The sequence below is a fragment of the Crocodylus siamensis genome, chromosome 4 (genome assembly GCF_052110815.1).
Source record: "Crocodylus siamensis isolate JL-2025a chromosome 4, ASM5211081v1, whole genome shotgun sequence".
In the NCBI taxonomy this organism is placed as follows: domain Eukaryota; kingdom Metazoa; phylum Chordata; order Crocodylia; family Crocodylidae; genus Crocodylus; species Crocodylus siamensis.
Window position 1 is genome coordinate 119,071,426 of NC_143398.1, and position 24,869 is coordinate 119,096,294.

The 24,869-nt window shown below is 39.8% G+C and overlaps 2 protein-coding genes across 2 annotated transcripts in view; one reads left to right on the forward strand and one right to left on the reverse strand.

The window, feature by feature from the left end:
- Positions 1-10,657, forward strand: part of PIK3C2G (phosphatidylinositol-4-phosphate 3-kinase catalytic subunit type 2 gamma) — a 367,788-nt gene extending 357,131 nt beyond the window's left edge. The window contains exons 31-32 of the mRNA XM_090041603.1: positions 3,516-3,641; positions 10,148-10,657. Coding sequence (XP_089897729.1) covers positions 3,516-3,641; positions 10,148-10,300 — 279 coding nt within the window. The 3' untranslated portion in view covers positions 10,301-10,657. The remainder of the gene's footprint in view (positions 1-3,515; positions 3,642-10,147) is intronic.
- A 3,843-nt stretch (positions 10,658-14,500) lies between these two features.
- Positions 14,501-24,869, reverse strand: part of PLCZ1 (phospholipase C zeta 1) — a gene marked incomplete at its 5' end in the record, with an annotated part of 87,125 nt that continues 76,756 nt past the window's right edge. The window contains 3 exons of the mRNA XM_090041605.1: positions 14,501-14,583; positions 17,519-17,668; positions 21,121-21,253. Of these exons, the coding sequence (XP_089897731.1) occupies positions 14,501-14,583; positions 17,519-17,668; positions 21,121-21,253 (366 nt within the window). The remainder of the gene's footprint in view (positions 14,584-17,518; positions 17,669-21,120; positions 21,254-24,869) is intronic.

Here is a 24,869-nt window from a genome sequence, read left to right on the forward strand (position 1 = left end):
CTTCTGTGTCTGCTGCCAAGCACGCTGGGGAGCCCCCTGCACTCCTGTGGGATGCTCCATCTGCCCCAGCATCGCAGCATTCATGAGCTGTCTGGTACCTTGAGGTAGGTAGAAAAAACATTTAAAGCTATGTCTATATCTGAATCGTTGAATCTTTCTGAATATCTCTGAATTGATTCAGAGGTCTCCGATTTGATTCAGAGAGATTAAAGAGTCTCCTGATTTGATTCAGATTTGGAAATTCAGCCACCAAATAGGGCCAAAACTCCACTGAGTCAAATCAGGGACCGAAGCTCCACACAGCCCTAGTTTTGAGTTCTCAGTGAGTCACTCCATTAACAGAATGCCCCACAGTTGAACATCTTTAATACCCAGGCTGTCCCTTCTTAAGGAACACACCACCCTTTTACAGGGTTCCTGGAATGCTTAAGTGTTGTGGTATATGGTAATTAAAATATTTTGGCCTTTGTGCTAGGCTTAAAAGTTCATCTCTTTTTCCAGGTGAGGAAAAGATGCAAGGTGGTTAAGGGTCCATTAATCTTTGTGATATTTGATCAAGTTTGATGAAGAAGTCAGAAAGCCAAAGTCCAGAAACTATAAGACAGTTCACTGAAAAGAACAATAACAGGAAAGCTACTGCTGTCTGCCCCAGCTAGCACATGTACAGATACAGGGAGACCTCTGCTCCTCCCCCAGCAAACTTCCAGAATGGGCAAATGTAACAATATGCAAATCTGTAACAGCTGCACATCTTCCCCTTTTACAACAAGTATATCCAAATACCATAAGGAGAGGTACAAGCATACCAAGTTTAAAGATATATTACAGCTCTAGCTGTATTCTTTGTGGACTTTACTAGATCTGTGCTACATCTGTGTTTTCTCAGTTCTCATTGATTCAGAACTTGTTATGGCCTCTTACACTGACATCTCCATTTCAATCTTGCTGACTAGTAGGGGTGCAGACAAAAGTACAGCTCCCAGTTGTAACTCAGAACAATTTTTGCAAAGCACTCTGGGATACAATGTTACCACAGAACAAACAGCAGTTCACTGCAGATTTCAGGAGGGAGGGGAATCTAGCTGGGGGCTGGGAGCCTGCAGCCAGGTTCCCATAGCAATGGCCGTAGCTCTCTGCCAGTGCTCCCTGTTTTCCGAATGGGAAGGCGGGAAAGGAAGTGGAGACAGCTCATACTTGGGGCTCCCCAGCTGGTGGTGAAGGGTGGGGTGAATGAATTGGAGCCCCCCCACATCTTGAGGGGAGCTGCAATACACCCATTCCTCCCTTTATCCAATCCCTCATGCAGTGAGGGGTCAGATTTTCACCCATTTTTAAGCTGTTTGCAGCCATGCACTTGTGTTTGGGCACAGCTATAAACTGGTTTCTGTGACCAGATCCAGCAAAAATTGTTCCTTCTGTCAGCACATCTCAGTCTCTGGCTCATTCTCTTTCTCCTACCACAAACTGTAAGTGTCTTCTGTTTCTCCATTACATCTGTTCTTCCAGGGTGACAACTTGATAGGATGTAGGAGCTGCCTGATGTGCAGAACACAGTTGAAAAGGAAGTCTGCAAAAGCAAGATCTTCTAAAAGGTGTATTGAAGGCACATAACCTAGTGCTCTTTTTTCCCCAAGGGACCTAGTCAAAACCCAGATAATGAAGGAATATTTAGCTTCTACCATGCTTCCAAAAATTTCCTCTCTGGCAGGAATTGAACAGTGCTCCCTTTTGATGCATTGATTGAATTGTCTAGGGTTTAGATTCAGTCTTAAAGATTCCTCTTCCTCTTCTGCTGTGACCAGGGAATGAACCTAAGCTGTTGGTACATCTTTTTTTTCTCCCTATTATATCCAAAACAACTAATCTGCCTAGTTCCTCTTCGAGTTTGTTTCTTAAAGGAAGAGGGACTTTCGTAGGAGCATGAATAGTGAGAGTGTTTTGTTTAATAAGTTCTGTCTTCTACTCATTTGACAGTTTTCCTATGCCGTTAAAACATCAGAAAGCTGTTCTTCTATAAGGCTGTACACTGGCCTCTAAAGAGAATCTATTTTTTCAATTAAATTCAAAGTCTTACATTTTCTAAACCCAATAATAGGCACCAATTTTATTGGAACAATTATGAACTGAACCTTTACCATAGTAATCTGCTCAACAGTTCGCATATGTGTTTAATTTATTCCCTCAATAATAAAATGATGTTACGTTAGCCTGTGCCTCTGTATCCAATTTAAAAATGACCATCAGTCTGTTTATCGCCAAAGTGAATGTCCAATCCTCAGATAAACTGACTTTCTTTCAGTATTCCAGTGGACTTCTCTACCTTTTCATTGCATAAGTTGTGCACTATGTTTTTTTGTGATGTCCATCCTGTTTCTGTATGCAACTCTTGCAAAATGGTTAACTCTATTGGACTTGTGCAGCACTTTTCAAATGGTGGACACTGGATAGTGTTATATCTCCAAGCAACTCACTTTTGCTTCTGGTGATCTGCTCTGCGGCAAAGTTCTCTGCACTGTGCTGTCTGTAATCCTGTCCAGTTCAGTTGGCTGGTCCTCCAGCTTCTGCAGTCTGACATTCATAACTAACAAAGCCTGGCAAAGTCTAATTGCTTGCTCCAAAGTGAGTTCAATATTTTCTAACAGCTTTTTCCTAAACTTTGTATCACTGATCTCCAATACAATTTGGTCTTTTAAAGGGACTCTGTTAATTCTCCAAAGTTACAAGTCTGACTCATGTGATCTGTCCACAAAATGCCCCTTAACAGTACTAACATTTCCACAGTATTCAATGGCCCTTCCCAATGTCCAGTTCTTTCTATCCCTATCCATTTCTCTACCAACACACCCTCCTTGGTCTCTGTAGCGCTCCTTTTTCATTTAGCCTGTCACCTCCTTGCTCTTGCTAATTCCTAGCTCAACAAGCAGATCATGAGCTAACACCCAGAAAGTGTAGTGTTCATGTAGGATTAAAGGTTTCCATCTGTGTGAAGGTCAGAATGGGACAGAATTTTTTTTTATGTAAGAATAGCATTCTGCTCATACCACTGCTGGAAGGGCTCTTGGACCTTCTTCATGAATACCCTTTGTAAGACACCCTTGGAATCATCTGTTCTCCCCAGTATCAACATTGGAACTGGTCCATTTCCTATGTCTTAAAATCAATAGAAGCTCTCTAAATAAAATCCAATTCCTGTGCACTGCCTTGGAAAATGTAAGGGATAGATTATATATCAGTTTAAAACAAGTTAAAACAGATTGATGCTTAAAGGTTTTTCCAAGATGAGCAGTATTTTCTTTTTGTGTATTATTTAATTTTTTCTGGCACCGTATGAAGTTGAATTTCATATATTTCTGTTGTTTCCATTGATTAGAACTCTATTTTGCACCAATAAAGCACTGTGAATACAATAAGTCTCTTCATGCCTGTTTAAAGTCCAGATTTAATTTAGTCCCTCTCTATTTGTTTTCTTTGATAGAAATTGAGGCATTCATATTTATAACCCTTTTGTTTTTCAGCATCTCCCAGATGGCTCTCCCCCAACTGCACATGCTGAATTTTATCTTTTACCAGATCCCAATGAAGTCAGTAGAAGGAAAACAAAAGCAGTTCCAAAAAGCACTGACCCTACTTATAATGAAATTGTGAGTGATATCCATTTTCTTGCCTCCTTTCTTGTTTTTCTTGTCTACTCCTTTACTGTAATAACATTACTGCAGTATTGAGAGCTGCAAAAACTGGTACAGTCAAATAACAGGGATGTGTTCAAAGGTGAAGCATAAATGTTAATGGTCTTCTGTTTTGCTTCCCCTGCTCAGTGGCAAGACAGAATCTTTATGTGTCTTTCTTAAGGAAAACATTGGTTTACTGTTCAGTCCTGCACTGTGATTATAATTCCAAATTAGAGCACTAAACCTGAACATCCATTGAACTAAAAGTAAGCTTAACTCTTTATTCACATTCATGCCATAGCATAAAATACAAAATGAATGAATATATTAATTCTATCTTGTATATATAAAATAGACAACTGAACTAGCTTTCTACTTTGTTAAATAATAGCAGAAATAACAAATGCCTCTCTTTTGATGCCAAATTGTTGATGTTATAGACCTGCATATAATACTTCATTTACCATAGGAGTACAGGCAACTTGGAGGCAAAAAGCAGCAGCAGTACAGCTACTCAGAGGAATAGGTAGGGAGGAAAGAAGACATACCTACTTATACAGTAGGTAAATGTAAGACAGGAATAGGTTTTAGGGCACACATCAAGTTAATCATCTAGGATTAGAAACCATGTCTTTTTTTCCCTAGTCCTGTATTTCTAGACGTATTCTTGTTTCATATAAAATTGATTGTTGGACATATTTAGTTCTACTGTATACTTTCAGTGCAGGCTGTAAGCAGATGACATTTACACTAATAGCTGAAGCTGGTAGAAGTTGATCCTTTGCCTCCCTGTGTCACCACCAGCCAAATTAAATGGAAATGGACTTTACTTATCCAGTGTGTTCTATCGGCTTTTGCTATTAAAGTCAGAATGAAATAGGGTTACCTTAGGTTGACCTGTGAGAAAAGCACTTCCTATATATTAAAAATGCCTTATTTTTATATACAGGAAACCCTCACTATTCGCAGGTTCAGCATTTGCAGTTTCAAATATTCGCAAATGCCGAAACCCACATTTTAAATACACTTTATACACTTACAGGAGCTCCTTGGGAGCTCTGCACTTGCTGCTGCTGGGCTCCCGCTGCCACTGCTGGGCTCCCACTGCCGCCGCCAGGCTCCCACCACTGCTGCTGTGCTCCTGCCATCGCCACCGGAGCCATGTGTGTGTCCCCCCAACTGCCGGGAGTACTGCATTTATGAACGCAGACTGTGTTCATGAACACAGTGCCTTATTCATGGATTTCACCATTCGCGGGGATACAAGAACATATCCCCCTTGAATGGCAAGGGTCGCCTGTATAGCCTTCATCATGAAATTTTCCACTTTTGTGATGGAGAGTGACAAGCAACCTGGGAGAGAAATTAATTTTGGCCTAGGACAGATGAGAAACCTTTTCCTCTTATGAAAAGTGCCATAGAAACGTTAACATACTCTAAGCATTCTCCGGATTTTAACCCCCACACACATGCTACTTGATGCTACAACATCTACTTCACAAGTTTAGATGGCCTCACTGAAGACATGTAGTTTCGTAGACTCTGAGTGTGTCTACACATGCATTTGATCTGGGAGCTGTTTACCCATGAGTAAACTACTTGCAAGTAAATGCTTCTGGGTAGGCCTCTACATATGCAGGGTCTCGGGAACAGATTTTCTGCTCATGGCAGAAACCTCTGCTGGCCCTTTACCAACACCCTACAGCAGCCAGGGGGAGCTCTAGGCTGCCCCTGGGTGCTAGCCCAGGGGCTGGCAGACATCATAGGGCCGGCAGACAGCTGTCTGCCTGTGCTGGGGCCCTGCACCTCTTTACAAGCCCTGCACCTCAATTGCTTAGTTGGAGCATAGGGCTGGGACCTGCCCCTGACTGGGACAGTTCCCAGCCCCTGGTCTGGAGAGCCTCCGTGATCACAGAGCTGGGCAGGGAACAGGGTCTCCAGCCTCTGTCACCTGGGGAGCAAGGGCTCTGAGATCAGGGAGTGGGGATTAGGAAATCCTTCTCTCCCAGTGCCAACTCTGCAGTTGTGGAGCTGGAGCTGGGAGATCTTCATCTTCCAGTCCAAGCCCCATGGTCGTGGAGCTGGCAGTGGTAGAGAAAGATCTACCAGCCTGGGCCCCACAACCATGGGGCTCAGGCTAGGAGATAAAGATCTCCCAGTCCTGTCCCCACGATCATGGAATGGGGGCTGGGAGCTCCCTCTTGCCAGGACAGGGGGGCATTGTCCCCACTCCCTAGCAACAGCAGCTCCCAGGAGCAGGGTGCAATCTCCTGCCCCATGCTGTCCAGCTGACCAGAAAAATGTTTACTCCTGCTCAGGGGTCTACACATGCACTACTGCTCAGTTTCTTATCTTGAGTAAATTTGGTATTTGCATTTTCAGGTAGCAAATTTACTCATGATTAGAGCCAATTACTGTGCAATAAACATTTGCACATGTAGACACAGACACTTACTGTTCAGTAATTAGCTCTACTGTACAGTAAAACACCTCATGTAGATGCACACTCTGAGTGTTTCATACCTGACAATTTTAACATTATTTAACAGCCACTATGGTTATTCTACTGTATGTGATGCTATTCGGCATGCATTTTTCATGCATGCAATTATGGGACTGATGCAGAAGTTGTGAGCCCCTGGGTATCAAAAAGTACAGCTAAAAACATATATCAGATTTCTTTTAAGCTAGTTACAGTCCAAAAGGCTGCATCAAGAAATGTACTACATTTTTTTTGAGTTCATGGGCTTTTATTTAAGGCAAAAACCCAAAAGTCAATTGTATATTTAATTTTTCACTCTCTTGGAGTTTGAAATTTTTAAAAAATATTCCTCTCTATGGTATTTTTGGTTTTAGTTTTGCAATTTGATTTTGTGTAACTGCCTGCAGCAAATTATATGCATTATCAAAAAAACCTTATTTTTGTTTTCTTTTTTCTGTATCTATGAGGCTGTAATGATATGAAAGCCTAGGAAAGTGACACTAACACTGTCTTTTGTGGAGATGCCTCTAATGTGGATATATTTTTGCTACTCCTGTTGGATTTTGGAGTTTATTGCATTGAAAAAAATGTAATCTTGATATAGAGGAATGCATTAAAAGGAGATGAGGAGGAGTGTAAACAAGATAAGGAGAAAGAGAATGGAGAAAAAAAGATGCATGATCAGAGAAAGAGAATTACTGATGTAGTGACAGATGAAGAGGAATAAGCCAGCATCATACAGGAAGTGCAAAGATTCTCTTTGTCTGTGAAAACAGTTGCAAGAAGCAAGTAAGACAAATGCAACAAACAGAATTAAGCCTAAAGAAGTCAAACTTCCCAACAGCAGTGCTATGAAACTTCCACCCGATAAAAATGAAAATGAATGGAACATAAAGCATTATTGCCCCTTTAAAACATTTGTTTGGTGACTCTTTGTGGAGCTCAGGGTTGTGTCCCCATGAGCAGGAATGTGTATTTACCTGGGGACAAAAGCAGTGGCACACTTTGTGCCGCTGTTACTTGCCCCTGTGCCACACACTCTGGCATGCAGCAGGTTGCCCTGGGTGGGGTAGGAGAGGTTGGGGGCAGCAATTGTGCTGACCCCAGCAGCCTTACCTGGGGTCAGGCTGCTCCGACTGGGTTCCACATGCTGTGCATGAATATGCTCCAGAGTTGTTTGCTTCCAGGTATACGTTCAAGTGGTGTGCTCAGGAGCAAAAGACCTATTGCATTCTCCAGTTTTTTAATCCAAGAATGCAATGTTCATATTCCATAATTAACCTTAGTGTGTTCATATAGGGTATGCGCATAGTTATGTTTGTCTAATTGTCCATCTGTGCAGATATTTGTGCAGGGTGATTAAATGAGGCCAAAAAAGGTGGGCACAATATGAAGCAGTTCACCTCAGTAGGTAAACTAACTTAGATTGAGAACAGTTTAGCCTGATCTGTCAAAAGACTGCACATGTTCAGAGCACAGCCTCCCAGGTTGGGAAATTCTAGGTGCTTGCTTCACCACCAATGTTGCACTCTTCCCCCATTCCCAATCCTGCAAACTCCCCCATGGACCTGCTAGCCCTCCCCAACAATCCTGCCCATCCTCCCCTCCCCTCACCAAGTTTCTTACACCAGGTTCTCAGCAGAGTTTTCAGCACCGATGAACATTTGCACATGCCACTCCTGATCTGCGATTATGAGGCTTAAAGCTATAGACCAGGTGTGGTGAATGTATATATCCATAGTATCAAGAATAGGTTTTAAACTGTTATTCTTTGTAATTTTCTAAAGGGTTGTTCACTAAGCTTTCTCATTGAACAGAAGAACATCCTAATACTGATAATACCAGCAAACTTTTAAGTTCTGTTTACCTCATATTGACCCCAGTCCTCTGACTCTATCACATCCATAGTTTTTACTGGGCTCACTAAGTCCCTTGTATTGAACGTGTGAGTGATGATACCATTTAAGTACCTATATTACTTATTGAGTTCACATTTGGACACTAAGTGTGTGGACACACAGAAGCTTGTAGCCCTTTCCAAGAAGGAATGTTTGAAAAGGGCAGCAGCTGGTAAATTTTAATTGTCATGTGTGAACAAGCAGAGAATGAAGCAGCAAAATCACTCCAACTTTGACCCTGGATGGAAGAGTGTTAAAGTTGGAGCAGTTTTGCTGCATCTGAATCATTGTCAGCTTGTTCACACATAAGAATTAAACTTTACCAACTGCTGCCCTTTTCAAATGTTTCTCTTTTGAACAGGTTCCAGGTGCTCATATGTCTACACCCTGGTAGCAAGAAGATTCCAGATTTACTCCCTAAGTATCTTTGCACCCCACAAATAGCATTTATACAAGCAAGGCCAGCAATTTTCAAAGTAGAATTTCCATCTCTCTTCAGTGTATTTTTTTAGCCTTGAACAGTTGGAAATCTTTTAGAAATACTGATGAAAAGAAAATATATTTGGGGGGATTAAGAAAAGTCCTTCTTTATTTCAAGGTTTAATTGGAAATAAACACAGTAAAACACTGAGATATAATTCTGAGCAACTGTGTGACTGCATGATGTGCCCACAGGATTTATATGATGATAATATAAGTTACACTGAATCCTTGCAATGCACATATTGTACATACTAAATGAACATGAAACGAAACTGAAACAAACAGTATTAGCTCCTCTTAATTTTGATGTAAGAATAACATCATCTTTCCAAGTAGTTTTATGGTTGTTAAAACAACTTGTATATTTTTCTCAAATCATCTGTCTGTCCATGTTAGGGTTTTATACTGTACAACCCATTACTTCATCTGAAAACAGACATCAGCTTTTTGCCACCATAAAAACTTTTATGGTGGTCCAAAACCTAAACAAACAGATGGCAAAGTCTCTTGTCACACCACAAATGCCCAAATTGTGGCTGCAACAATAGGTGGTATAAATCTGTACCACTTTTTTTACAGTGGACATTTGTTTTCTTTCTGTTGGGAGAGTGTGGGCAGCCCAGAGCTGCCTGCCCTCTCCAGCCACCATGGGCAGGGCTCTCCTGCAGGGGAATTCCTGATAGGATCGGGCCGCTGAAGTCCTGGGACTGCATGCCTGGGTTCCCCTGCTTACAAAGGTGCACCCTGGGACTCCCCCTGAGAATCCTCCTAGTAGGAGATTCCCCGAGCATATCACATTGCAAACCCCTACTTGTGACACGCATCTGCAAATGGGGGAACTGCAGCAAGGGACTCCCCAGGTGTATCTATTAGGTTGCCATGCCCCTGCTCAGGGTGCATCCCAGGGTTCGCCCATTGGCAGAGGTACACCCTGAGTTGGTTCCCCCATTCACAGTTGTCTCACAGGATCAGAACCAGGAAGCCCCAGAAGTAGCAGGGGCCTGGCTCTGCCAAACAACAGGTGATGTCTGTGTTGCCCAGTGAAGTGGGCTTCCTCTTCTGGGACAAATCCTGGGACAGATGATCCCAGGTGAAGAACAACAACAGTTTATAGCCTTTGTTATCCAAGTGCCTTTTGTAAAAAAACAATAGCAATAGCAAAAGTCTTTGGGCTTTAAGAAATCTCTGGTATTTCTCCCTGCTTAGAGTCAAAATGCTGCTTGCAGTATGGCTTTTTTGTTTTGTTTTGTTTTGTGTTTGCAGAGAGCAGATTGCATGCTTGTTATTTTTTTTTCTCTGAGAATTCATGGTGGATTAAAAGTCCAGGTTTTAAACTTCCTGGCAGATGCTCAGTTGTTCAAGTTTAGTAGCCTAAGCTAGCGGAAGCTCTTTTACTTCAAATATGTTTAAGGCCAAATTTGTTTCTAGTCTAACTTTGTTGACTTTGGTGCATTCGGTTCATAGTTTGTCATTTGAGACTCACAATGGCAGTTTAAATCAAACCTAGAGTTTTGATGGGGTTTTTTAATATAAGTAATATATACAAATAAATGGTTTGAGCTATCCAAAATATTAATTTTTTGTATTTTTTTCTGTTTTACTCTATATGATTGCAGGTTGTGTATGATGCTGTAACAGAACTCCAAGGACGTGTGCTAAAGCTTGTTGTGAAAAGCAAAGGAACATTTCTGGGAGCTATTAACATTCAACTGAACAGTGTCCAGTTAAATGAAGAAAAGTGGTACCCATTGGGGAACAGTATAATTTGAACATTGCCTTGGACAATTACATTATTTATTCATTAATATTTCTATATCTGTTTCTTATGGGCAATATTGTTATATTAGCTGACATATTTGCCTTTGAGAATATAATGTACAGTAGGCCACTAACCACATACATTAAGTTACTAATCCCAAGGAAAGTATAACCACTTTTTCATGGCCCATTGCCATTCAGCTCTCTCCATATATTTGCCATATAGTTTCCATTAGCATGGGTATAAGAAGGCATATGCCAGTATCTTGCAGCATTCAGTTGCAGTTACCTGGGGCAACATTTTCTATGGCAACAGGTAAGATTTTTGTTCCTACTGAACACTGTTGGTCATATACTGCTAGATGTGTCTTGTATAGAGTACAATCAAAATATGGCTGGAACCTGATCCAAAGCCAAGTTAAGTCAATGGCAGTCTCCCATTGAGTTTAATAGACTTAGGATTAAGCCAACAGTAAACTTTTTGATCTGAGTTCATTCTTGTTGTGGTTACTTTAATAACGGCAGAGTTATGGCATTGATATATATAGGTTATTTAGGAGTCCCCTGTGGCTCAGTGGTAGACTCCTTATCTATTGCATAGGAGATCTAAGTTCAATTCCTGGATACTTATACAGCTGCAGCCATGGAGGCACCAAACATCTGGACTCAGGCTGGTCTTTTGTTTCTGTCTCGGAGGCCTAAAAGAAGCATGCTAGGTCTGGGCAGCCTCCACTCCCCCAAAAAAAAATCTTGTCTAGGCATATGCATCGAAGGTCTGGGTGGCCCTCATGCATACACCATGATCCAGGACAACTGATGTTTGCCACCATTATGGTTCATTTAACAGAGCAACATGAGAGAGCATGAAGGAACTGGAACTCAGAAGTCAGGATATTTCAAACTTCTAACATATTTCACACTTAAAATACTGTTAACTGCAGATTTGGAAAAAAAATTAAAATACAGTTTGTACCATGTATTTGTATGTTATAACTTGCTGACATGTACTGCAACTTGTAGACTTATGATGCTCACTGGAAACAAGATATTTCATTTCACTTGCTTACTCTAGCAATTTTATCCTTTTGATAACTTAATAAATCTTCCTAACAAGACTTTAAGCAGTATTTAAATCCTGTATTCCCTATAGAATCTGAAGCAGTTTCCAAAAATTAATGTTTTAATTATCACAAAGTACATAAATGAAATAAGACAATTTAACTTTTCAGCATAACAATTATTTATTGTAAGACCAAGTTATAGAAAGTCTTTATTTATTAGTATTCTTTCATTACAAGCTTATGCTGTATCAGGAAAATGAAACAATGCACAGACAAGCCCCAGGTCTGTAGAAACTTATACATATCCTTTATAGCATACAAGTAATTCCATTGAGTTCAACAGCTTAATAGTGAGCTCCATCCGTCAAGCTTTTTTTTGCCCATATTTTTAAATTTAAGCATGGGAGTAGCCACAATGAATTCATTGAGTCCACTAAAGGCCCTCATATGCATAATATGAGCTTCATTTAGCATGAATATAAATCTTTTCAAGACTTGTAATACATGGTTATAACAAAGGAAGTATATTGATTCACATGATTGGTTTCAAAATTAAATTTAATATATATTGGATAGGGTTGAGATTTATCGTGCCAGCTGGAAAAGTGGCTGACAGCAGGGGACAAAGTCTAAAGCTGAGGGAAATTGCTTTTCTCTACACAAACAACAATAGATTTTAGACTCGCAAGTAAGGCTTGAGCTGTAGTTTTGTTGTTGCAGGCTACATGTCATTTAAACGTACAAAGTGAATCCAATATAAGACAGAGTTGTTCTTAGCACCAAACAGATTGGTCATGTCAGTTGCCTTGGTCAACTCTTGGAACAGAGCCACCATGATGCCTTGGGAAATTAAATCCCTTGTCAGCAATAAGAGAGAACCTGTGTGAGTTGAACTAATTCCACACTGCTGAAGAAAAGCTTTAAAATATTTACCACACGAAAAGAGTACTGGTTACCATACAGATATACGCAGTACAATGATCAACAAGACCAAACATTTTAGATTATAGGTTTTCTCGGCTAAAAAAGCAAGTGATTGCCCTTTCTGAAATACAGAAGATGCATCTCATGTAGCTTTTAGTTGTTATCAAATTACCTGACCCTAAGGTTCAGAATTGATTTCAGATTCCTCTCAGCTTACTGTCTTAAGCCCTTACTTTGCCTTCAATGTAAATAAATGCTGGCAAATTTTCAATAATGTTATTTCCTGTGACATTTTTTAAATTGTTGCCCATAGTACATATAGAAGAATATCATCTTCAATATAAAAATATTTTTATATATAAAGGATATCATAATAAAGTAATATTAAAAAAACAGTGAAAATCAGATTTACCTACAAAAATAATAATTTACATTAGGTATCATAAAGAAGATATCTGCCATTATAAAGTGCTTTGAAAAGATAGCATTTGCAGTGAGTTCTGTGCAGGAAGACACTAGTGTCCACATGGGTTTCATCCCACAAAGTAATTTTGAGGAAGGTGACAAAATAGTTTGTCTTTATGGGAAAATGAGAGCTATGTTGAGAGAAATTACAGACAATAGTATTTGGGGGGGGTTACTCATTTTAAATCTTGGTTTCTTCTAAATGCAACATTTCTAAGTAGTTCTCTTGCACTTGTATAAATAGTACAATGGGTTGTGATGATGCCTATCTCTAGCTGAAGCTGTTCTTATTACAGATTTAAAGATTAAGTTGTGTGTGTGTAGTTTTCCTGATTTCTCTTTTTTTCTTGAATGATTTAATGTACACATTTCATTATTGCAAATAGAAAAAATGATTTTGTCTTGCTAATGATTTTGGATTACTTATACCATTATTACCTTCCTATTATTTAATATGTAGCACTATACGGGGGTCTCTCAGAGGAAGGGAGGCAGAGTGGCTGACTCCCTGACAGTTCACCCAGCCCCAGCAAGCTGCCACAGAGCCCTGCTGGGACTGGCACTGCTGTCCCCACAGCGGCAGTGGCAGAAAGGATGCTGCAGTGGGCTGGCTTCAAGGGGAGGTAGCCCTAAAAGCTGATGCCATTGCCATGTGGAGTGGCTGCAGAAAAAGGCTGCCTCCACAGGGACATCCACAGCTGATGCAGCTGCCCCTTCAGCTCCAGCCCTTTCTGGCAGCACTGCTTCTAGGTGATCCAACATAGATGACTGCCTTTGCAAAGCAGGAGGCAACTGGATTCTATGAGGAATGCCCCCACAATGGGGAGGCAGCCCAGACTTTTATCTGTATCCCATCCACTCCCTTGCCAGAAATTGGAGGAAGCTGTCAAACATAGCCTGGGGGATGGGAGGCTAACTTTGACTCCTGCTGCTGCATGTTTGGGAGCAGCAAACTGAAGCAGCAGCTGCCGGCAGATCACTGACAGTTCTCCCCCCCAGTTTCTCTGAGACAAGCCATTAGTGGTTGTGCTTACTGACAGGCTTCCCAGGGCAGAAGGAGCCAAGGGGAAGCCCCCTCTCTCTAGCTAGAGACTGCGTCTCACAGAGACTGTGTAGCACTCCAGCCAGGGAGCTGTGCATGTGTACAGACCTCTTCAGTGCTCTGTTTTTGTAGCACTACAAATGAACTTGTGTCCATGGCCTTAAGTTGCTTCTCTGCTGTTGCAAATAATCACATTTTTAGTTGTGGTTTGAGAAAATGTACTGAAAAAATCAGTCCCTGTGGGACTTATTATTTTGGGGCCTAATTCAGTAGCCCTTACTTCTTCTGAATAGCATTTACTATTCCTCCTCACAAGCTCCTCCAAGACTGTTTCAGGCTGGACATAAGAAAGAACTTCTTTACTGTCCAAACCACCAAGGCCTGGAACAGACTGCTGCCAGAAGTGGTGGAAGCACCTACTCTGGACTCCTTTAAGAGACATTTGGACATTTATCTTGCTGGGATCCTTTGATCCCAGCTGACTTCCTTCCCCTGGGACAGGGGGCTGGATTCGATGATCTTCCAAGGTCCCTTCCAGCCCTAATGTCTATGAAGTCTATGACTCTATGAAATCTACTATCACGAGTAGTCTTGCTGACATAAGTAAGAATTACAGATGCCCAGCATCTCTGACAAGCAAGCCACTTAGTTAGCAAATTGATGGTTGCAAGCTACATGCCGGTTGCTTTATTACGAGGTATGCTGGTTCAGGATAATGCTTAATAGTACCAAATGTACACAAAAAGTGATGCAGGGTCAAGTCTGTCACCGAGTTTAGAATACAGAGGAACATGACGATAACCTGCAAATGTAATAATATTCCATTAATATAGTAGACACAAATATGGAGATTCTTGTATCAGAGCTTGTAGAATTTACCATAATCATGAAGCATAATTTACAATTATATAAATAAATTGTTCCCTGCCCCAGCAGCAGGCAGCCCTTTGAGACCAGGAGACAGCTCTCTCCTGGCCCGGTGCTGCCTGCAGCTCCTTCTGGTGTTGTCAGGGGCCCATTGCAAGACTGAAGGAAACTGGGTGCAAGTCTTCTCCCTAATCCTCTATGTGTAGACACCTGCCCAAAACCCCTTACTCTGAAGTAGTTTGCACCAGATTAAATTTGGACTGGAGTTAATGCATGTGTAGATGTATGCATTAAGTAGTCATAGGAGCTAGAACTGTAAACTAGGCTCTCTCCCAACTAAGCATCCTAACCTGTGGGTAAAGGTGTCATATCTACTTTCTCTCCCTGTGTCTCACCCAATGACAGTTTAATTATTTTATGTGAAGTAGAACAGTCTCAGTAGGAGGGATGTAGGGGAACACTGCTGTGAGGAAGGCAATATGGGTTTCCATTTCTTCAGGAAGGATGGGGGCAATGGTGGCACCATTACTGTTGTTGCTGCATCTTCCTGTTATGGTTTGACAGAAAGGAGTGACCCCCTATTCAGCTAATGAAAGAGAGGACTTGGACACTTACTTTTAAGGGGGGCATTTAAGCTACTTCAGCACGGTTGAAAATTCTATCATGTTTATTTTTAATTTATTTTCCAGAAAGACAGCTGAAAACCACTGAGATGCTTTTATTAAGAATATTGCAATGACAATGGTTCTCAATTTTGGGACAGAAGTAGCTAGAAAATAGAACTTGGAGGGAGAATTGATTTTTTCCCCCCATCCCAAACAAAAAAGTTTAAAAATGTGAAATTTTCTCTAGGAAAAGATTTCCAAAAAAATTCACTTCAAGAGAACAGAAACTCAGTTTTTATGTTTGCTGCCTATCTGTGCACCTGCCTTGAAAGCTCTTGTCAATTTTATTTTGAAAAGGAAGTGAAACCAAAAGCATTACTGAAGCATTAGAATATACTGCAGGGTGGCAAAGTGTGGTAGATGAATCTACACACCTTTGTTCATCAAAGTAAGTTGATTCTGTTTATTTCATCAAAAGTAGCTTTGAAAATCAGATACAGTTAACAGCAAGCATAAGCCTCCCCCACCACTTTTTTTTGGCATGCTATATTCTGTTTCCCTCAAATAGAAATGGAAGTGATGTACAACAAGAGGAAAAATTACCGATAATTATCCTTTCATACTTCCCCTAGTTTATTTCAATGTTTTTCTACTCTGAAAAATTACAGAAAGTGCTAGTATGAGTTCTTAGCCATAGCATTTAATAATCTCCTGCCCTTTAGTTGCAGGTCAATTAGGAAGTGGTCAGTTTGGTGCCTTTATGGTGGTCTTTTTGCTTTCTTGATTTCTAATATGTGGAGCTATAATATCATCTGAGCGGATTCTGCTTAGAATGTGAGTGGAAGAATACTGAAGTTGATATAATAGCAATAAGTAATATTTTCTTCATCTCCTACCCTGTTGGTTGGCATTCACATGCAGTATAATGATTGTAGATAACAAAGACCAGAATTATAAGAAAAATAATTCTGAGTAAAACTAAGATGGTATATAATAAGTATACAAAGGACAACATGTTACAAGTAAAAGTTTACATGTTTGTAGTGTTGAAGTGATGTAGCTGTGATGATCTAGGAAATATGCAAGAAGTAAGGATTTCTATGGGTTATATCTTTTATTAGATCAACTGCATGGATGAGATAAGACATACACCAGCTTTTGAATATAATGCATTCTTCAGAAGAAGAAAAATGAAGAACAATCTGAAGAATTGTATTCAAAAGCTTGTCTGACTCAACTATGCAACTGGTCCAGTAAAAGATGTCCCACAGAAATCCTTGCCTCTTACATTTTTATAGGGGTTTTTTTCATCTTGTATGGAGGGAATATATACAATGAAATTTAAGATGTCACTGAGGTCATCTCCACTAGCCAGAACTATGTAAGACCGTCTTCTCCCATCTAAACTAAGACAACTGTACAACCTACAAAAACCATCTACATTCTGCTGCTTATTTTGTGAACATGACACTATGTTGTACCCCAAGTTCCCTGGCAGACCCCTTCTAAGAACTAGTCTGTGGACTACTTGTCTCTTTTTCTAGGCTTGTCGCTAGTTAGGGATTGTTGGTTGAAGAAAGTGGGAAGCAGGACTGGAAGACATGAACAAGAATTCCACTTCATTTCCTGTACTAAGGTTCGTATGCCCAGGTAAATTCCAAACATAGTACAGGAAGGGGAAGGCTAGATTATAAGGAAAGGAGTTGATCTCTATCTGGAAATTCAGCAAAATATTCTGGTTAGCTACCACTGGGGATTGAGTTTAACAGTGTACACTGTCATTGGACCTAAATCTGTTCAGCCTTCACAAGAGAAGGCTGAGGAGGGACCTGGTGACTGTCTATAAACTCACTAGGGGGGACCAGAAGGGTTTGGGGGAGACACTGTTTCCCCTAGCACCCCCTGGCATAACAAGGAATAATGGACACAAATTATTGGAGAGGAGGTTTAGATTAGACATCCGCAAGAACTACTTCACAGTCAGGTCGGCTAGGAGCTGGAACCAACTTCCAAGCAAAGTGGTGCTGGCTCCTACCCTGGGGGTCTTTAAGAAGAGGCTTGATGCCTACTTAGCTGGGATCATTTGAGTCCAGTCTTTTCTCCTGCCAGGCGGGGGGTCGGACTTGAAGATCTGCAAGGCCCATTCCAACCCTACTTCTATGATTCTATGATTGGTCAGCAATGATAGATTTTAAGATGATTTTAAGGTGGGCCCTAACTATCAGTGTAGATTCTGCTTTATTTGCCATTTAAAAGAAATATTACCTTTGTTCATGCTCAGCAGTGGTAAAGTATATTGGCCTAGGAACTCATTTGAAACTAAAGATATCTGATCTTCCACACAGAAACGTACTAATGCCAACTCTGGTACTTGAATGGTAAAAGTAAAAGTTTCATTCCACCTAGGGCACAAAGCTGAAAAAAGAGAGATGACAATGTAATGAAAACCATTGCTATACAAAGGGGGTCAACATGTAATTTAATTCCTTGTAATTAATATTTTATCTGTATTTTTTTTTATCAGTGCAGACTGATTCAAGCATTTCCTCTTTTGTCAAGATCCTTGTTCACTCAACTCAGTGACAGAACTGAGTGACCTGGACAGTGAAGGATAAGGTTTTTTATGTGGAGTCACAAATAAAAACAGCAAAAAAGAACTCTTCAGCCAACAGAGACATCCCCCTGGCTACACATGGGGCGTGTGTCCACCAGCATTCCCTCTAAGCTGCATGGTGTGCGCTGCTGCGCAGGCGCACCTGCATGTCCACTCACACCACACAGCTTAGAAAGAACGCTGGTGTCCACATGTTCATTAATGCACAGTGATTACTGCACACTTAATTTAGTACTTGTAGAATCAAGTACTAAAAAAATGTGCATCTGGTTAAAGCACAACAATGACAGTGAATGCCTTTTTGGCAATGCTACTGCACGGTAGCCTAATAATGCTGGGCAGTAGCATATTAGCACTGTGTGTGCTGTGATGCACTACCTCACAATATTATTAGGCTACTGTGCAATTAGCATCTCGTGTAGATGCACACATGGAGTAGGGATGGAATGTGACTGGAGTAAGCTTCTTTCTTTATAAACCTTTGCTATTCATTCCAATAGCACAAGCAGGAGACTAAGCCATTTGGCTTCCTCTCCTTGAAGAGAATCAGAAGGTATTGTGACTTCCTGACTCAGAGAATATGGTAAAATAAAATACTGTAAAGCCATATAATTATCAAGGTTTGCTAAAAGTTCTATTTTATTGTTTTGAGATTCATTATATTGTAATCCACTAAGAGAAAAGACCACCCATATCTTCCCTACTTTATAAAGAAGGTTGCTATATTCCTGCAAGGGAGACTTTCTTGATCATTTGGGAGATTCCATGCTTCCTTAACATATTATTCAGTTAAGTTGCCTAAGGTTTTAATGAATGGATTGCTTCTGTTACAAAAGTTCCTTTTCCTAGAGAATCTTCAGCTTTTTAAGAACCATTCCAACTGCCTTTGAAACAGTGCTTCAAAGCTAATTGCCTCACTCCAAAGAATCAATGGCTGTCAAAAGGTAGCTCGTTATCAATACTCAACACAGAGTACATTGCAATAATTTAGTCTGAGAATACATTGCGCTGTTCATTTTGAGGTTCTTGAAAGTCAATGTTCCAGCTTTCTAGGAGTTGTTCCCTATTGTGTTTGGTACCTGTTTGTGATGGGCAGCTTGTGAACCTTTGTGATCAGATGAACAATGCCAGTGGACATAATACTGCTAGAATGGACCTCCATGCTGAACAAATTAAAGAAAAGAGACCAAACAAAAGCTAGTTACGTAGTAGGGGTGAGGCTAGCAAACCCATTCTGCAAAAAAAATGTTCCTGTCTTAAAATGAGAGATGAAATGAACAATATTTTGGCAGCCCTGAGGAATACAGAAGAAAGATCAAATAGGAAGGACCACTCACAACATATTAAAAACTTAAAGCAGCAAGCTCACAGGTTAATAACTTGAGCAAAGTACAAGAACTGATCCAGGATAAAATGTAAATGGTAACAATTGACCTCTACCTTCTGCACCTAAAGGTGTGAGAACTAGATTGCAAAGTTTCTAAACTGGTTGAGATACCACATTCCATTGGGCCAGAGCAGTAAGAATGACTCACTTAACCTTTTCTTTGGTATAATCCACACTTGTGGAGAAGAAAAGACTTTGGAAAATTAAAGTGGTAGAAGGAATGAGGAAAAAAAGATTTGGCTCTATTATGCCCTGGATACCCTGCAGATTTATTCTTGCTCCTCCATGTAGTCTGTTAGTTTCAACCTCCACCTTAGAAAACACCTGTACATAAGCACAGCTGCTGTAGAGACAGGCAAGAAAAAGATCCATATTCAGTGTTGTTGCACTGATTCATATCATCTGATAATTCCACACAAGAAAACCAGGATGAATCTCCCTGAATCTGACCTGATCTGTTTCCACAGATGGGAAGATTCATTTCAGCCTCCCCTTTTCTTATCTTTCCCCTACAGCTTCCCAGTTGATATGAAAGGAAATAAAGAGTGCTGGAAGAAACAGAAATGGCAGATGCTGTCTCAACTAGTAAACCATATGAGCCATAAATAAGATAGTGGGAAAGGAGAGAGAGAAATGTACTGATCAAAGTGTTCAACATGATAAAATGGCGTCTGCAATTCATCTTCTCAGTTATTGGTTGACTGGATTCCTAGAAAACAGCCATGGGGTCCATGACTTCAAAGTGTTATTCTGGAGCCAGAAGGGGTGATGGCCTTTAAGAAATAGCATTTTGCTTTACCTGCAAAAAATGAGGCACAATTCAATGTAGATACTTAGCCTCTTGCAAACCTTTTCAGCTTCACCAATACTACTTGAGGTGCAAGCGTACCAAAGGCATAAATTACTAAAATCTTGCCTTAAGCTTTTTATTCTGATAGCCTCACAAAACAACAAAGCTTCAAAGCTACTTGCCTCACTCAAACATCAGTAGCTGTCTTCACTGATTTTCAGTGCAGAAACTTTGAAATACATAAGGATGAGTATAAGGTGTGGTGTTCATTTTGTTTCCCCAAAGTATAGAAATCCAGCTTTCTCCAAATGTTTCGCACCATCACATGTCAACCTTCTTTAAGGACCAGATGTTATATTACAGTAACAAGGGATGCCTCTTCTAACTAAGGTGCTTTAGTAAGTGAAAAGACAGCTGACTTTGCTGCACCAAGACAATGACACACAATATCCTTCAGAAGAAGTCTTCAGCAACTGACTTTAATTTTGTGGTGCTCTTGCTTGCTGATTCTGTCTATCTTGAGCTCCCAAGTATCAATACTGTTTACAAGGAGCTGATATAGGTTGGAATCGGCATTGTCACAGTGGCTTCCAAATGTAACTCCACACCAGTGCTGTTTAACTCTGCACTGAGGAGCTACACACTTTCAGCGGTAGAGATGGCCCCTCCACAACAGGCCTGTTTTAAGCACAAAGGTAAGGTAGGACAGGAGAAGCTGCCCATGCTGTACCTGTTGTATGTTTAACAATTCTTCTGTCTCTTTGGTCCATAAGCCATCACCATTTACATAAGCACTGCATTTGGTTTCAAAAAGTTTTTAAAAATTGAAAAATTCTACCCTTAATTTTTTCAGATTTAGTTACATCTTCCTCATATTCCTCTTGTTAGGTCATAAATTGGTATGCTTGTTTTGCCACTATTTTTGTTGATCAATAAACCAGTCTTTTTACCTTGTACCCACTTTTTCAATTAGTAATTACAGCACAACATTTTTTATATGGACATAGAAATTACTTAAGATATTATGCTATTTTATATGCACTATTATTGAAACCAGTCTCAATTTTTATGCTTACCATTGTTTCTTACAACACAAGTTTGTTGTTTCACTTGATCTTCTGGAACACCATGAATTTCTATCTGGACTATAGGATCAGCTTTATTACTCCTGGAGAGGTTACTAGGTGGTAACTGATAACCACTAATAAGCTGCATAAATAAAAATGATACATAAGACTTCATTTAGGCTTGAAAATATAATCTATTATAATAATTTAAACAGAATTTCAGCAAGCTATATATCCAAAAATTGTCCCACGCAGTGTATCTGTCTAAAAAACTACAGTGTCACCAAGGTTTCAGTACTCTGTCCTTAATTCAATCGCTGGCTAATTTGATTTTCAAATGTTACTAGTTTAATCTTTGACAAAATAATTGTTTTTAAAAATCCACCTTTTCTTAATATGAGTTTTAAGCCAGTTTTATTCAGGCTCTAGCTATATGAAGTTGCTACTTTGTTTAACAGAGAAATCAAAGTACTTCTTTGTGAGAAATCAAAGTCCTCCTTTGTGAATTTCCTCATAGGGTTTTGTCACCTCCTGGCATCCTGTTCATAGGAACCCTTAGCAAATCTGTGGTTCTTGAAGTTGTACAAACATCCTTTAGTAGCATCAGAATTCAATGTCAGCTGGTAAAAAAGAACTATGTTAGGTCTTCTTCCTCCAAAGCAGAGTGTTAGCTTTTCTCAGTGTTTGTCTCATATAGACACCCTGAGGCCTCTCTCATTCATTAGTTTAGTAACTTGTCTAGTTATTTAAAGAAGTTTTGCCTCAGAGTGCCTCAAGATCTGGCACCAAGCCTAAAAAAGGATTTAAGAAATTCACTGCTTTCTCTGCTCTCTTTCTACGTGTGCTGCTTTGGGAAGGTTCATAATCCTTGCAGTGCTCTATTTGTCAGGAATTCATGTCCAGTATATACCAGGCCAACTTTTTCAAGCCAATTTGACCAATTAGGCCCTTAAATCACAGATCTTGGTACCAAATGTTATAACTGAAAAACGTGGTTCTTATCAAACCACTCCTGCCATAAAACTATCAGCCATGGAACGCTGAACCCCATGTCAGCTTAAGCACAACATTAAGCATTATCTTTCAAGCAGGGTTGTGACCACAAACCTTTCAGAAGCAAGTAATTCAGCTGCCACCACGTATGCTCCACTCCACCAGCAATACTCCTGATTAGTCCTCAGCATGACATGTTCTAGCTCTGCATCCTCCCTTGCAGGCTTCACACAGTATCCTCACACTGTTAATACTGACTCTCATTCATTTTCTGTGCCTTTCACTTTTACCCAAGCTATCTTGCTGGCAATTTTATATCTAACAGTGTTCTGTCTTTAATCTCCATTTTGATATTTTCACTCTTCACAGTATGCTTACTGATCCTCCTTCATCACTACACCCCTGTGCCACATCTTGCAATGGCATCATCTGCTCTATAAAGTATGACTTTCTGATTTTCTTCTCCAGCTTTTATACCCATGAGATCTGCCATACTCCGCTCTTAATGTGACACACCTTTCTTTCCCTCTTATCACTTCTATAAAACCTTCAAATTTACATCTAATAAAATGTCTTCTAACTTGGTCTCTCATTTAGTTTCTGAACACAGTGGGCTAAAAAAGTGATGCATATTAAACCTAGTACTTCTTGCCCCTTATATATTTTGTCATAATTTCTGGCTTCTAACAGTAAATTGCAATCCACTATTCCCCAACCTGTTAATTCAGTCAGTCTCTTCTTTATCATGAACTGCTGTGTCTTTGATGCTTGCCTCTGAATTTCCCTCACTAACCACATCTCCTATCAATGGCCTGGTCCTTTCTTATTACTAACACTTTTTGAGGCCTCCAATGCATGAATTATTGAGTTGCTCTTGCTACCTTGGGTTCTCTACTACTCTTCCTATCCAGTTTTCAACACTGTCATACTCTAAGCATGTACTTTTTGCTGTCTTTACACTCAAACATCCCTTTTCTTCACCAATCCTTTGTCTAGCCTTTGGACCATAAGGTAAGAGTTCCTCTGAACCTCATTATGTCAATAATTCTACATCAGTAACAAATAATATAATTGATGTACATGCATAAGTGCTTAAAATCTTTAATTCATGAATATCATGTATTTGATGTGCTCACTGCTAGGGTGGTATGATCTGCACAAGGTGCATATATTGTGTAATTACTGTACAATTGCTATTTAATTAATTTTATTTCTGCAATGTTTTTGTTTGACAGAAATGAAACCAATGATATGCTAATTACGTGGCTTTTCTGTAAGTGGTGTACAGTAGGTTCAGAAATAACATTTTTCACTGTGAAACTAGTTTTCTAACTAGTAAATAATTCAAAACTTCTATAATGGTTCAAAGGATAAATTATTTTTTAAGATGATTTCAGATTTCTAAAGGTTTTTAAAAAATGAAATTGGTGCCCAGAAGAAGAAAATCAAAAGATTTAAAATTGATAAATATTTTTTAAATGTTCATCTGTTATATTTGCATGCATCAAAAGATAAAAGTATTGCCATCCATTTTCTTTATATTTTTAGCCTATGTAACACTATCATAATATATATAATATCCTAAAGGTTTACTAAGGAAAACATGTCAACAGGTGCATCTATACATCACGCTATGGCAAGGTAGCAGTGCACTATGTTGCCATATGGCACTCTGCAATGACATAACAATCGTGTGTCTAGATATGATCACTAGCTTTGCTGCCATAGTGGTGCATTCCCTGGGTACAGCGTGCTGCTACAGTGACAGAGCAGTGAAATCTAACCATGTGCTGCACACACAATGCAGTAACCACCTGTATCGTGCCATGTTTTAGTACTTCCAAAAGGCAATGCTGTATGGCGACGTGTAGATGCACCCAAAATGTAAGTGAAATCTGAAAACTCTAACAGCTCAATCCTATTCCAACCATGCTTGTATAATCTCATATGTTTGTCCTACTCATTCTTTTATTAGCTATAACAGAAACCATTATAATTTTATTATGTAACTAAAATTTAGCATCTTTCCTGTTTAATTCACTAGGCCTTTTTCCCCTTCAGAATGTTTATATATTACAGGTGAAGGGAGGGTCTACACTAACATTGTCTATGCAATGGCTGATAGTGGTGCATATCCTTTAGATTACTTCAGACATCTTGAACAGCTCCACCTTCATCTCACCCTGAAGTTTACGACCACCATCTGGCCTTGTTTTATGTATCTTATGAAAATTTAATAATCTGCTTCTGACCCTGGTTCTTTATGTGATGCCAAGTTGCTACTCCCATTCAATACTGTGAGTTCAGGAGAGCTACCTGGCATAGACCCTCTGGATTTGGGAATGGTGACAAAGGAGGCTGACCATGCATTACTACTGCAGCTAGTAGTCTCCCTTTTGAACTGACTGCAGGATATTTTTATTGTCTGAAATATAATAAAAGATTATGAGGCTTTATTTTTCAACTGTTAGCATCTACATTCTACTGACAGCCTCTGCTAAAATTTTGAAAGGGGATGCAATCTTCCTCCCCACCTATATCCAGTAATCAAAACAAAATGCAAAATAATGAGAGAAGACAGTCTGTGGGGAAAAGAGCAGCTGGGGAAGAGCCTACATGGAAAGAAGTGACAACTATGAGGTTTATAAAAGAAACAGTACCCATCCAAATTGCCTTTTGAAATCTATTCCAAATCCTTAATATCTTTATTATATAATAACATAATTGAATAAGCATAGTTTCATACAACCATAGTAGCCTTATTT